The 15,339-nt window shown below is 34.3% G+C and overlaps 1 protein-coding gene across 5 annotated transcripts; it reads left to right on the top strand.

The window, feature by feature from the left end:
- The first annotated feature begins 10,128 nt into the window (after positions 1 to 10,128).
- LOC145009210 (protein BASIC PENTACYSTEINE4-like) lies at positions 10,129 to 13,089 on the top strand. Of its 5 annotated transcripts, none has more exons than XM_078967893.1 (5): positions 10,129 to 10,282; positions 10,491 to 10,639; positions 10,804 to 11,087; positions 11,680 to 11,843; positions 11,962 to 13,089. In XM_078967893.1, the coding sequence occupies exons 4-5, from the start codon at positions 11,775 to 11,777 to the stop codon at positions 12,835 to 12,837; spliced, it is 945 nt and encodes a 314-aa protein (XP_078824019.1). In that variant the 5' UTR covers positions 10,129 to 10,282; positions 10,491 to 10,639; positions 10,804 to 11,087; positions 11,680 to 11,774; the 3' UTR covers positions 12,838 to 13,089. The 5 variants fall into 5 exon arrangements, with proteins under 5 accessions (XP_078824019.1, XP_078824018.1, XP_078824017.1 ...); XM_078967892.1 differs by having other exon boundaries at positions 10,129 to 10,410; XM_078967891.1 differs by lacking the exon at positions 10,491 to 10,639 and having other exon boundaries at positions 10,129 to 10,438.
- Positions 13,090 to 15,339: the final 2,250 nt, after the last annotated feature.

The following is a 15,339-nucleotide window of genomic DNA, read 5'->3' as shown; positions in this document are numbered from 1 at the left end:
TAGATCTAATGTATTTAGGGTTCCATGTACACCATAGGAGTGTTAGAATGCTCAAAACCCAACATTATCACTCATAACAACAATCTACAAGATGACCTTGGTGTGAGTCTGTTCAATATTAGTTCTCTGATAAGTACTTATGAGTCTTGATTACAACCACTTGCCTACTTTTTATCTAGTGAGAGTAAACCAATCCAATTTTCATGATGTGGTTGGTGGATGCCCTTACTTGTTCACCGTGGCGAGCGATGCGATGAATTGTGATAGGGAGAGCCCTGTCTGTTGAGCCCCATCTATCAAGATTGTAGAAGCCTCTTTCCATACCATAGGGAGGGCGCTGGCCCTGTTCCTGGCTCCATCTTTTCAAATTGACCGCCCATCGAGACGTCGGGCCCTAGAAGTTCCGTCTGGGAGTGGGGTTTCGGACAGCCTGGGGTGATTGTAGACCTCTAGTTCCGAGTCGGTATCGTCCTGATCCTCCTCCTTGTCTTCTTCCTCCGAATTGTCTTCATGGTCTTCCTCCATTATTTTCTCAGGATCCTCCCCAGGATCCTCTTCGATCCAGCCACCATTTCCTTGGTTAGGGAAATAGGGGTTTCCGGGTATATGAAATCTTGCCATTGCGTCTGTGCGAGAATAGGGATATGAGAAATATATGAAAAACTTAAGTGTATAATTCTGTAATAATTTTGAAAGATAATAAAATTTTAATATATATATATATATATATATATATATATATATATATATATATAGAGAGAGAGAGAGAGAGAGAAAGATTTTTGTGATGTGACCCATATTGGGTCCTCCTATAATTACTTAGCGTATACACACTGTATATAATCAAGATCGAATAAATTGTCAGATAAGTAGCCCCACTCTGAACCCACAACCAAACAAGGAACATGATTTAAAGCGGAATCACAAACCCTAAGCCTATAAAATCTTAATTATATATAGTCTTAGCGTATACACTTTGCAATTATAGATCTACCAGTAAAGGTCCTTAGTTTCTATGTGAAGGATTTGATTTATTTTGGTAAGAAGGTTCCTTATGACTAGTAATAAATATCGAGGCTTAAATGTCGTTGTTACGGTTCTTATAGTATGTCACACCCTCAAACCAGACGACGGAAACGTCCGAGGGCTCTCGTGACTTAAATTGAATATCATCACAATGAATATACATGAATCATAACATAAACATCACCATGCATCAATACATTACAACTAACATTGTTCACATCAAGTACATTGTTTAAACATTACATATCCATATAATAAATTGTTTGATAGTTTTCAAAAGCATAACACCCTAACATACTTGGTATTACTCCTTAGCTTACCTGTTACCTAAGAATACAAGTTATTTTGAAAAATGTCAACATATGGAATGTTGATGAGTTCATAAGCATGGTTGTTATGAAAATGTTTTGTGTAGTTTATAAAACCCAGAAAATCTGATATTTTCTGAAAAAGAGAATTGTTTATACCAAAGTGTGAAGATCCATAGGTTTATGCATGAATGATTTCAAAGCGTGTATGAATGAAAAGTTTTACATTATAGTTATTGAAAAGTACAAGTGAATGGTGTTGATTTCCTCGAAAAACCCGATGCTTTCCGATCAGAAAATATAATTGTTTCAAATTGTTATACCGTCACAACGAATGATTATGATTTTTCCTTGATTACTCGGATAGTATTGGATTTATTTATGTGAGTCGTTATAACCATGCATGATAATGACTAGTTCGTCTGTCTTGGCATTCTGACGAACACCAGAATTGATCTTAAGATTTTGTCACCCTAGACTTGCCGAGTCTAACTGTAGCGAACTGCTGAGGTGTGGGGGAGTCACCCCAGTATAGATCTATACACAAACTTTCGCTCTCCCTCCAGGAGACTTTGATTATAACTACAGACTACAAATGATCCATAGAGGTGCCGTCCGTTATTACTTACTGAATCCAACATGAATTTGATTACCATTGATTAATGACCTATATATGTTTACTAATTTGAAGGTAAGCTTAATAAATGAGGAAAAAAGGATTACAAGGTCCTGCTAATCCCACGTATTATTTATGGCTATTAGGTATACGAAGGACACGTTGGCCCATTTCACATTTGATTTATTTGGACCTTAATAGCAATGCTAATGGGCCACTGAGGCCCAAAAGCACTTGAAAGCCATTGAGGGTCCCTTAAGCATGAAATTGGGTCACAAGAGGCCCAATAAACATTTATTATTATCGTTGGGCCCTATAGTCATGTTAATGGGTCACGAAGGCCCAATAAGAATGATTAGGAACTTTCAAGCCCAAAGATTCGAATAGTTACTTATTTTAGGTATTGTATAATTGTCGGAATGATTGATTTAATGATTGTTAGATTTGTAACGACACAAGGTCGATCGGTTGTTTATAACGATATTTGGAATTATATGCATGATCATCTTTCTATTTTTGTAAGTTGTAATTTAGTGTTTTTGACCCAATATCTTAATAATAAAATATTTGACTCAAAAATATTGGTTTGACCCCTTCCAGACCTTCTTTAATAAAAATGATAGTTTTAGTCCTTTATTTAAAAAAAAAAAAATTATGCCCTTAAACCATTTTCTTGACATTTTTGACCCATACACTTGTTTAAGTGATGTTTTTAGCTGAAAATTTACTTTTTGGCAGTTTCATCCCCTCCAGTAAAGAGTTTTTCAGTTAAAGTCCAAACTTTTCGCAACTTTTACAATTTTGACCCCAAATCCAAAAACTTTACATTTTTTATCCTTGTTTGGAAAAAAATAATTTTGGTCCCTGAATTAGTTTTTTACCCTTTTACCCCATGTTTTGAGAAATTTACCATTTCAATCCCTTGAAAACCATCTTTTTCGCAATTTTTGGGCCTATGGGCTGAAAAGCCCAAAAATTGGCCCATTAGGCTACAAATTACATTTCTAGCCCTTTGAAGAGCATAATATTCATAAAAACATATATATTAACTGTTTTGACTCTTTTTGGTCCTTAAGAGAAGCGTAAATGAAAACCTTCAACCCCAATTTTTGTTTAATCGACAATTATAGCCCAAAAATGAGTTTTGTGTTTAATTATGTTTAACAAGACCTTAGATGATAGTTTTTCTTAACTTGTTAAGTGTAATACATCTTAGATCACATATATTTCATCCTTGAACTATAGATCTCAAAATATCATTTATTTTTGGCACATATCTACCCCATAACACAAGAAATCACACATAACATACAAATACACATAAATCTACTCATTTTACTTGTATTCTCCCCCATAAACACATATGAAAACTGAAAATAGAGGGGTATGAACACACCTTGAGTTTGTGGATTAGGTTTTGAAGAGAAATGGAATAGTTTGATGTTATTTTCGGCTTTAGCAAGCCCTCCTTGGATAGATCTCGAACTTATGGAGGTTTTCTAAGAGTATGATCACAAAATACTTAGAATGAATGATCTTAGCATGGAAATGAAGTTATAAAACTTAGAGGCATAAGTACTTACCAAGGGAAGATGAGTTTTTGGTGGAAACCTTCTTGATCCATCTTAGATCTTCGAAAATTTGAGAAGGAAATGAAGACTTTCTAGAGAGAGAGTGAGGTTGAAAGAAGTTGGTGAAATGTATTTGTGTTGTGATTTTTGGCCGAGAGATAAGAAGAAGAGAGGGGAGGTGAGATATGAGGTGATATGCATGGAAATATGAGATTTATGCATGGGTTTTCAATGGGTAATTATGAGGTGTCTTGCCCTTATAATTCTACATTTCTTTTTTTTTTTTGTTTTTTTTTTTTTGTTTTCCTCTTGGGCCGAGAAAGAGAGAAGAGAGAGGAAGATTTGGGCCTTTTGTGCTTAAGTCCATATTATGGGCCCATTTTGATAATTTTCGGCCCAATTGGTCTTTGGAGATGGTTCACGGCCCAATATAAATCAAAGTATGAGTTTTATGGCCCATTAGGTTAATTAGATTTGTCATGGCCCAATAAGGGTATTTTATTTCATTCTAGGCCCATTATAGCCCAAAATGTTAAAATAAATGAAAGTGGGTACAATTAGAGCCCATTTAAGAGTTCTAAGCCCAAAATAGTCAAATTGGAAGCTTATGGATCCATTAGGCCCAACAAGAAAATCCTAGTCTAAAATGGACTTAAACCGAGATTTTTAGGGTTTCCACCTTTTGTTGACTATTTGAAAGTTTGTATAGGGTATTTGATGGAATTTTTTTGTCATTAAATAAGCACCATACATATTTTAGCTACAATGTCATTCTTTGTTAAGTGTTTACAACGTATCAAAATTCCTAGTTGTGACATAGTATCATAAAATACTCCTATAGTATTTTATGTTTGGTTCTATAGTTTCTTGGTACGTGGGGTTGGTAAGTTTTAGACTTTTTGTTCACTACGACCATCCCTCGGCATACGTTAGCCAAATATAGTTGATCTGACTATATTCATCCTCGATCTGATTACATACCCTGTGGCCTACTCGTAGTGTTCAATTTATCTCAATACTTTTTGTTTTGTTACTGTTACGTTACTGAACTAGCGAGTATGATTGTACTTATACTTTTATAGAAATATCATAATATTTTAAAGTATACTTGTACGAAATGTTACAGAGAGTTGTAGTCCTATTGTGTTTATATTTTTTATATCTTACATGGTTTGATATACTTATTTCACTATAAACAATGCTTCGGTACCAATTTGTCACACATGACATCTCCTCCTTCGACTTAGTCTGCGTCAGGATGAGAAAAAATGATCCTAGCCCCATCCTCTCTTCTTCTTCTACCTGATCTGCAATGACGGTGGATCAAGACGAAGCAGACCCCAAACTAAAACGACGAAAATGTTCGGGGGCGGATGACGTCATGTACAATAGCATAACAATTGAATAATAGTAAAGAAAACAACATAACCATCATAATTATAATTGAAACAGTTACATCATTGTAAGTGTTACATGTTTCAAAAGTCAATTACAATATGATGACAAAAGCTTTGTTTGACGCCTTAGCGTCCCATCCTCAAAAGCTGATGGTTACTTGTTTTATTGGTTCCCCGAGAATACAAGTTGTTTTGAAAAAGTGTCAACAATTAAATTGGTGAGTTCATAAGAGTTTGTAAGAGTAACTGTAAATCTTTCCGTGTAAAGAAATCGTGTTTATTTCCAGAAAATCTGATAAATTTCATAAAAAAAGAGTTGTAAGCCGTTTGTTCGTACAATGATAGTGTTTGTTCCAGAAAATCCTATATATATATATATATATATATATATATATATATATATATTATAAAATAAATTATAGTCTTAAATGTTCCAAGATTGAAATGTGTAAGTATTTTCCATACTTAAAATAGTGTATGTACTTTTATACGTATATAAAACCATTTAAGTGTTTGTTAGCCCCGTAAACCAAAATGTGTTATTAATACCCCATGTGAGTTATTATAACCATGCTAGCGATTAGTTGGCCAGTGACGACGTTCTTCAGGCGTCAGAATGTTATAATATTTGTCACCCCAAACCTGCTGGTCTAACTGTAGCTAATAGTTTAGGTGAGATATTGTCAGTCCCGTATAGATCTATACGTACATGTATCACGCTTTTCCTACAAGAGACTCTGGTTATAATACATGACTTAAGTTATGTACTTAAAAGTATGGGGAAACCAAATTTCTCACAAAATTTGTATCAACTGGTTTACATATGAAAAATCTCTTTTTCTTGTAAATGTATGTATTACTCTTTCTTTAGTGTTTATATAACGTAAAAATAATTATATTTTTATATAATTATTTTTTTGTCCTTAAAGGGTAAAATATCGTGAATATTCCACAAAGTATACCAATTATAGTTTGTAAATGTATGTTCCGTTGAAATGAAAACATTTCCGTTTTAACAATTTTGCATGTAAAAGTTTATAATTTTGGTAGTAACGTTATTGTATGTATTTAACATTTTCAAGTAAAATGTATATAAAATATAAGAAAGCATAAATAACGGTTTGTATTTTAACACAAGATTTCTTGTGTTGACTTGTATTCCTCCCATTCCCCCATAAAATATAGAAAAAGACATATAAAATGTAGGGGGTATGAACCCACCTTATATGATTTTGCGGTTTGATAACGAAGTGATGACGATGATCTTCAAGTTACGGACACTTGAAAATGATTGAATCCTAATAGTTTTAATACATACTAATGTGTAAATAAAATGGACTAACATGAAAATGTTTGCATAAACACTAGATTATATAAGAAATACTTACAATAATCCTAAGGAACAATGTTGATTAAAAGGCTTCCTGGGAATGATTGTTGGTGTTCTAGGAAGGTTTGCAGAATGGAGAGAAAACTCAACGTGTGAATTGTTTTAAATGACTGGGTTTTGAGAATAGTCTCTAATTCGTGTATTATATAGGAGGATAAAAGATAAGAGGTGACAGTGAGTTGATGTTTACATTGGTAAGAGTAACATCACATTGGGAATGTAATTTCAACCAATCAAGTGTCACCATATCAAGATATTTATGGAGATTTTGGTCCTAATGAGGGTGATTTCGGTCAAGGCATGATCGAAATCCATTATACACACTCACAAATGATGATTTCGGTCCTAGTATGTGGAGTTTTCGGCCTTAGTGGGCTTTTATCATGAGTTTTGGGTCTTATGGTTGATCTTTGAAGGGTGATTTCGGTCATACATAACCGAAATCACAAAGGTATGGGGCCTTACAACCGAAAACTCAAGTCATGGCACATGAACATGCTTTTATGTTAAAACCATTGGATTTTGTTTGACTTGTTTGACTATTTTTAGCTTGTTTTGTCTTATACGTTCTTATGTTGATTGTGTTTCCAAAGTTTCTTTACCACATGGTTTTCAAAGCATATATCTATATCTTAACTTATATAAGCATCCCCTTTTGGTTTTCTAAGATCTATTGTATTAAAGTTACGATGCGAATTCAGTTGTACATGGTTAAAGTTTAGGCCTTGTTTGTTCTAGAATTTTTCCAGTTGTCACATTAACCAAAGATTCATCATATTTTTCTTTACCCTTGTTTATAGAAGTGACATTAATGTCAGATAACTTCAAACAATCAACAACTTCCTCCTCTTTAATTTCACTGATATTATCATAATCATCTTCGATAACAGCAAAATTAATTTGTAAGTTAGATGTCGATGTCTTAGTTCTTTCCAAAATTTGTATTTATTCGTTTTTGGTCAAGGTCTTATTCACAATATCAACAAGATCATTTGCATCTGAATATTCATCAATTTTAACTATACCATATGCATATGAATCATTTGGGACCTTGTCAAATTCAGATATTTTTTTCTCACAGTTATAGGAAGTTGAATCAAATGTGTCCCTTTTGTAAGCTAAAAAGGGTAAAAGCTTCGTATTTTGTTCTTTACTAAGATATTTCAAATGATGCAAAGCAGTTAATTTACCATATAGTCGCTTAGCAGAATTACAATATATGTTTCTCTGTTTTAGCAAAATACACTTATCCATACGAAGACTCTCTCTATCACACATCACATTTTTAATTGTAATTCAATATTATCTATCCTACTACAATTCGACCTAGTCTTTTCTGACAATCTACTAGTAAAGATTTGGATTTTTCTGCGTCACTACTAACAGAGATAAGCATGTCATTAAAGCAAAATAGAGTATTATCGAAATCAGACAAAATAGCATTATAAGAACTAAAAGGAATTTCAAAGGATTCGAGACTTATTAGCACCTGTATTGATGAAGCATTTTCCAGTCACCATCTACTCTTCCTCACTTCCCTCTTCAAATTTGGCATGCATAGCACCATGAGTTGGATTTCACATCTCTTCATTGTTTGATCCAGATGACCAGTCTGGTGTGAGCCATCCTCTTCACCACTCCCTTTAGTCACCAAAGACACACCTTTCATCTTTTCTCTAACCTCTTCAAGCCTCTCCATATAGTAGGATTTTTCTTTCACCCTATTCTTCTTCTCATCCATCTTCTTTAACATGCAATCACTAGCCATGTGGTTCACACCATTTCAATAATGGTAGTCGAACCTAAAGTCACCCTTTAGCTTCTTCTTTATCTTCACATCCTTAGACTTAAGTTCTTTCTTCTCCACTTTCTTCTCCTCTCTCACATTCTTCACAGACAAACTTCCTTTTGCTTCACTTGTTTTAGACTTTAAAAGAAACGTCTTATTGAAAATTTTCTTTACTTTATTGTTTGAATAAAAAACCATAACTTCGTCATTCTCAGCTTCCTTATTCGTTACCTTCGATGTCAAAGCTAGAAGACCACCTAAACGTATTCTCGTTTGCTCAACTATCTCACTGAATTTGCTTTCACGAGCCTTCAACTCATTGTAAAGATCACTGAGATAAAAGTTGTCGAAGCATTGTTGGGTTTTTATCATCAAACTGACATTGTGCCATTCTTTATGAAACCCCATTAAGAACGTTAAGTTGTACTCCATTGTCGACTTGTTGACTCCATATCTGCTACACTTAAAGATCAACTCATTCAATCGATCGTAGTAAAGCTCAATATTCTCACCTTCTTTCTGCTTGAATTCTCCTAACTCAAGTAGACATTGCTTAACAAAACTCTTTTTCGTTTTCTCACTCCCTTGGTACTTCTCCTTCAGTGTGTCCCAAATTTCTTTAGCAGTAGAACATCTACAGACATAGTTATACACAACATGTGGAAGAGCATCTCTCAATTCACGCATGCACCTGTTATCATTTTCTTTGAACTTGTTAGTTTGAGTAGTTACATCATTGGAAGAACCGACACTTCTGACATTAGAGAGCATCGACGGATGAAAATTACCACTCTTAACACACCACAATAAATCTTTATCAATCCCCGTGAGATACTTCTCCACCTGTGAGTCCATTGTTCATAGTATTCAGGGATTAACATAGGGATTTTGATTGAAGAATCCAGTTATCCAAAAGATGAGAAAACTTAGATGTGGTGTTCATATTAAAGTTAGCCATTCTTGTATGGATGAGATTTGGGAAAAGCTTCAAAAATTAAGATCTGATATATGAGACTTCCAGAAATCAAACACGGAACACTCGATTTAACAACCTAAAAACAAAATCAAATCAATACAGATGAATAGAAATGATTTTCAGAATCAAAAGTGCAGAAAATTTTGAATATAGAACGAGACTCAAAAACTTTTGAAAACTTGAAAAATGAGAGATCAACTATATGAATCCTGCTTTGATACCAAATGTAGTTGTTATGATTCGAGAATGTGAAATGAAATCAGAGTATGAAATGATTCTGGAACACAAAAGCAAATATAATTTGGTTGCCTCGATTATAACTTCTGAGAGATACAAGAGAATGTTTAGAGTATGAACAACAAGGCTTGAAAAGTTACTCTAACTCTAACATCTATCCCTATTTATAGGAACGACGAACAAAAAATACACAAGGGCTAAACCATAACACTTCGACAAAACAAAGTGCCCTTATACAATACATACATCACTGACTTCGACACTAACAAATAACTAAGAATATTTCGATACGTCACAACTAATTTCGACCTCTACACCATAGGCTGTCCAATTGACATAAACAACCGAATTTCACCAACCTTTTCGGTTTCCAACTCTCTTGAAATCTCATGTGCATGTAATGAAGTATCTGATATTTCAAAGTTATTAATGAAGTCTTTTCATGTTATTGTCTATTATATCATTTAGTTTTCATGTTAATGTTGATTATAACACTTTATCTTCATTGCTTTTCTAATTATAACATTTTACTTTCAAATTAAATCGATTATAAAATTTTTGTTTCATTTTTTCAATTATAACACTCAACTTTCATTTTGATGTCGATTATAACATTTTACTTTCATTTTTTTTCAATTATAGCATTCTACTTTCAATTATCGATTTCTCCAACAATCAAAAAATCAATTATTTATATTGTATCAAAATAAAATTTAAAAACGAATTTCAAAAATCATATCTTCAAACCATATTTTGAGTCTTATTTCTACGGGTCTATCAACTAAGATAACAACCTCATAAAATGAACTTAGATATGATGACGGTCTATAATTTGTTGGAGGACCTAACCTTTCCCCAATTCGAATCCGGTTTTGTTGATTCCGGCCTATGCACACCCATATCAGATTGTGATGATTATGAACAACAACACATGGTTCTAAAAACAAAATCTAAAATATTTCGAGTAGAAAGGTCTCTCTCTCTCTCTCTCTCTCTCTCTCTCTCTCTCTCTAAACTGGTGTGGATTCAAAACCAAAAAGTAGGGCTTTTCATCTGGCGGCGATATCCCTTAACGGTGGCCCTTCGATAGCTACATCATCGTCGTCATCTTCTTCTTCTTCAATATCCGTAAGTTCTATCTTCGAATTTCGGAGTTTTACTTTTGTTTTTTTGTTTACAGACTCCTCTAGTGGAAGTAGCATGAACTTAAATCGCGACTTTTTGGATCTCTGGAAAATCCCTAAAAGTTTCCAACATCTACCGAAATTCCCAGCGGGACAGTATCGTTGATCTAGACTAAAAGTTCCACAAATCAAATGAAGAACATATGTACTTCTTTCACTTGAACTGCATCAATCTATTGTCTGATTTCCTTTTTTCACCGCTTTATGATCTACACTGGAGTGTCGTGGTTTTAGTATTGTTGTTTCTAGATAATTTACTTCTGATTTTAGTAATTTGTGCATTTGTGTTGTCGTTTATTGTATTTTAAGGCCATGCGCATGTCGCCATTCCTAATTTAGCCCTCTTATCTGGATTTTGAATATTGTTCTTGGGTTTCTTCAAGAGTGAATGTAGCCGATAGATCACCATTCACCAAAAACCTTACAAGCTTTTGAGGCTATTATCCTTCTACTCTATCTCCATCACACAGGAAACCAGTAACGTTTCAAGATGATTCATCCTTCCAAATTGGGACATGGTTGGATGAAATTGATATCATTGTTGAATCTTGGAAGGAGGCACATCAACTAGCAGCTGCTTTCTATAATCTATAGTAAGATAGATTGCTTTAGCATAAGACATGACACCTAACATTGTTCTCTAGGTTATAACTTATAAGCATCATGGATGTGAAATCTTGCATTAGGTTGCTCACGTGGATCTTACTTCATAGAATGAATTAGATCTAAAACTACATTGCATCTTATCAAATACTTTTAGACATTGTTTATCTAGACAACACTTCAGTTTTTGTGTGAAAACAGTGCTACAACAACATCAATGCCTTGTTGTCGATAAAAGTTGATCATTGTTTCTAGGTCTGTTTTTGTGGTTATTAGCTATTTCTTGTTCTGGAACTCAATGTATACTTCAATTACAATAAATTTAAAGCTATCGGAATTAGTTCTGCATTCTTTTATGTCTATTTTTAATGTGAATACATAATAGGAAAAAAGAAAGGGGTTTGTGAACTTTTGATGAATTAATGCGGATTCGCTAACTTTTATGAGAAACTTGAGTTTAAGCTCTTCAAAGTTACTTATCTCAAATTAAAAGCAAAATAAAACATTTAACAGCCAAATCTACTCTTCAGTTAACACATGAATTAAAATTTAAACATGTTTTACACTTCATCTATGATACAGGGCAATATGAGGGTAATCAGTTAAATCAGATTTTAAATTCATAGCACAGTGGTTTCTGAATCGATCCATCTTCATTCTTGTTAAGTGGGCCCAGGATGGATGATGGTGGGCATCGTGAAAAAGGTGGCCATAGGGTAGATTACTACAAAGGCGTTCATCCTCAGGTAAATGTCCAAAATACCCTTCAAATATTACATTACATTTCTTTGAAAAATGAAGTTCATTGCTCATATTGGTAGCTATTGTGAAAGGTAGTAATGTAATTTTCATTTTTTTTTGTAGTGGAACATGATGCCGCAACAATACCAAGTAAAAGACCAAAACGCCCTCCTAATGAACCGAAAAATCATGCACATTGTGTCGGAACGAGACACGGCAATCGAAGAACGCGACCGCGCGCTTTCCGAAAAAAAATCCGCGTTAGAAGAACGCGATATGGCCATCCAACAACGCGACGCCGCCATAGCGGATCGCAATGACGCCATAAGGGAACGCGATAACGCAATCGCCGCTCTCCGGTTCCAAGAAACCACCATGAACAACCACCTCCAACGAGCCTCCAAACGCACCGCCACCACCCACCACCACCCTCCGCCGTCCTCATACCGACACGACCAGAACCCGAACATCACCGAAGCCTTCCCGATCACCATCGTCCCCTCCGAAGCCACCGTCGCCAAGTCAAAATCGGTCAAAGAGAGAAAATCCGGCGGAAACGGCGGTTCTGGCGGCGGCGGTGGTGGTTCGAGGTTGAAGAAGCAGAAGAAAGTCGGGGAGGATTTGAATCGGAATGTGACAACGGATGGATCGAAGGCGGAATGGGACGCGCAAGAACTTGGATTGATGGATCAAATTAATTTTGATGAATCGACGATGCCGATTCCGATTTGTTCGTGTACCGGAGTTGGGCGGCAGTGCTACAAGTGGGGTAGCGGTGGGTGGCAGTCGTCGTGTTGCACCACCACTATTTCGGTGTATCCGCTCCCTCAGATGCCTAACAAGCGGCATTCTCGAATGGGTGGCCGGAAAATGAGCGGGACCGTGTTCACTAGGTTGCTTAGTCGGCTGGCGGCACAAGGCCATGACTTGTCGGTTCCGGTTGACTTGAAAAACTATTGGGCGAAACACGGGACGAATCGGTATATTACTATTAAGTGAAGTGAAGTGAAATGACGGTTTTGCCCTTCCCGGGTTTTTGGGTGGAAAATGAAAATGTTTTCGTTGGTGGGGAAGGGTGGTTGTTGGTTAGTTGGTAAAATGGTGAAAATTGTAGGAATTCGTTTTTTTATTTTTATTTTTATTTTTTTAGGGTTTTTATGGATTTGTATGCAAATGTTTTGCTGCATTGTTACTGTTGTAGTTGGGCTATTTTCTGTTCAATATGATCTCCGGGCCCACTCTTTTGTGAAAGTATTAAAAAGTAAAAAGACATTTATTCATAATATAAACCAAATAAATATTATTTAGGTTTACTATAAGAATAAAGAAAGTGGGACCTTAAAATTGAAGCCTAACAAAGATAATGTAGACTTTTCATTATTTATTACAGTGGACCTTGAGAAAGTGGGCCAATGAAATTGAAGCCCAACACGTGTGCTCAAGCTTTAATTGCAAATTTAAACTGGGCTGATCGTGGAGCCATCACAAACTTATATTAATAAAGGTTGGCCCACTTAAAAATAATTGTCACTAAATATACTATTGGCTGTCTCAATCAATTTATTTGTAATAAATGATAACATAATAAGTTTTTAAGAGACATATAAAATGTGAAAAATTAGTAAGTGGTGTTTCAATCACCATCATGCCATGGTATTTAACCTTTTTTAAACTTAATTATTCACTTAAAAGAAATTGATAGTCACCGATAAATATATGATATTGATTTACTAAACCTGATTTTTGAATCGTTATAGTATAAGTTAAGAATTGCATATCCATATACGCTCATACCCTAAATAGATACATTGGATTTTTAACTATAAATTGAATTTGTCTCGAATCGTAGTTGTATCCATCAAATCACTTTGTATCATCTTGTTCTTGTTTGTTTACAAGTCACACTCACTATTAAAATAACTTAAAAGTATATGCATTTTCATAAAATACATAATTACACATACCGGCGGTTTGGAAGTATGGTACTAAATTAATTCTTTAAAGATTTTGAGTTGATGTTATAATAATCAGTTTCTAATGTTTAAAAAAAGATTTATTAACTAAAATATTATATTTTGAGGTCATTGTCGCAACAAAACCAATTTTTTCTAGAATTTTAAGAAAATAACAATAAACATTGTAAGATTTCATCAAGGTGGTAGGAACATAACTCTTCCAATCCATTGTCACATCAGTTTCATATAGATTTTTTTTATATTTTTTTTCTTTCATATTTTTTCAACTCAAAACACATAAAAATAAAAAAATTTCCAACTTATTTGCCATATCACTATTTTTAATTTAATTTAATTAGAAAATGAAAAATTAAATAAAACATAACATTTTTTAAATTAAAAACACTAGTACAAAAAAAAAAAACAAAAAAACAAAAAAAATGCACAATAAAGTTGTAAGGCCACCCCTTCTGGTATCATTGTTGAATACCCATGGTTAGCCCTTATGTATTGGCTTTTCAGTTCAGTTGGACAATTCATTCAATTCCAATATGTGCAATCGATGCTATAAAACATTTAAGGGAATTCATGCATGTTTCGTGTGTTTGATACAACAGTTGAATGTCAGTGGATGTTACATGACACATATCGATCCTCATACATTTTGATAACACTTATACAATTTGATAACACCAAGACAGAAGTTTGGAAGACTTCCACGTGATGTTCTTTTTGACATATATAAATACTCATCTAATGAGTCTGGGTTGTGAACGTACGTTATTTGACATACTGCGGATGTTTATTTTTGAAGCGTACTGAAACTTCGTAAATCACTTGTTCTATATTATGTTTGAAAATAAGGATAACCACTTTCCCGTTCACCATGGATACACGTAAACAAACAATTGCTCATACATGACCTTCTATGAAATTGATCATTCACAAAAGTTGAATCTTCAACCAAGTAATGTCAAATTAGTAGTTGTCCAACCTTTATACGATCTCTGTGGATTAAATTTCTCATATGAATGATGCTTGAACTGACATTATTCTGATACAAAAGTTGTGCATAATGAGATAATGCAACAAATGAATTAGCGTTGTTAGTTTCATCATGAAGACAAATCGTCTATGATATGTTCCATCAATATTTTACGAATGTTTAAATTCATTTTCTTGGAAAGTTGGAGAAAATGAATGAAATTGAAGAATATTGGAATAGAACTGAGAGAAAATAAAATGAAATTGAGATAGAATGAAATGAGTTGTGATAGTTTTATATATAAGTTTTTTTTTTCACCGGTCAAAGAGGGGAAGAAGGAAACAAGCATTTATCATAAGTTCTCCTACTCGCCTGAGGGCTTGTCAGCGGTACCACAAAAAGCTCGGAGGAGCCACCCGTTGGTACTGCCGGTACACCTAACCCACATGACCTATTTCCGAGCCACTCCGACTACCTTAAGTCATTCATGGATTTGTGTTTTTCGACAATAGCAAATAGACAACTCTTCACATGATATTTATATCATTCATGAGGTGTTAA

The sequence above is a fragment of the Lactuca saligna genome, chromosome 8 (genome assembly GCF_052625555.1).
Source record: "Lactuca saligna cultivar CGN05327 chromosome 8, ASM5262555v1, whole genome shotgun sequence".
Classification (NCBI taxonomy): Eukaryota; Viridiplantae; Streptophyta; class Magnoliopsida; order Asterales; family Asteraceae; genus Lactuca; species Lactuca saligna.
This window is presented reverse-complemented; position numbering and strand designations above follow the sequence as displayed.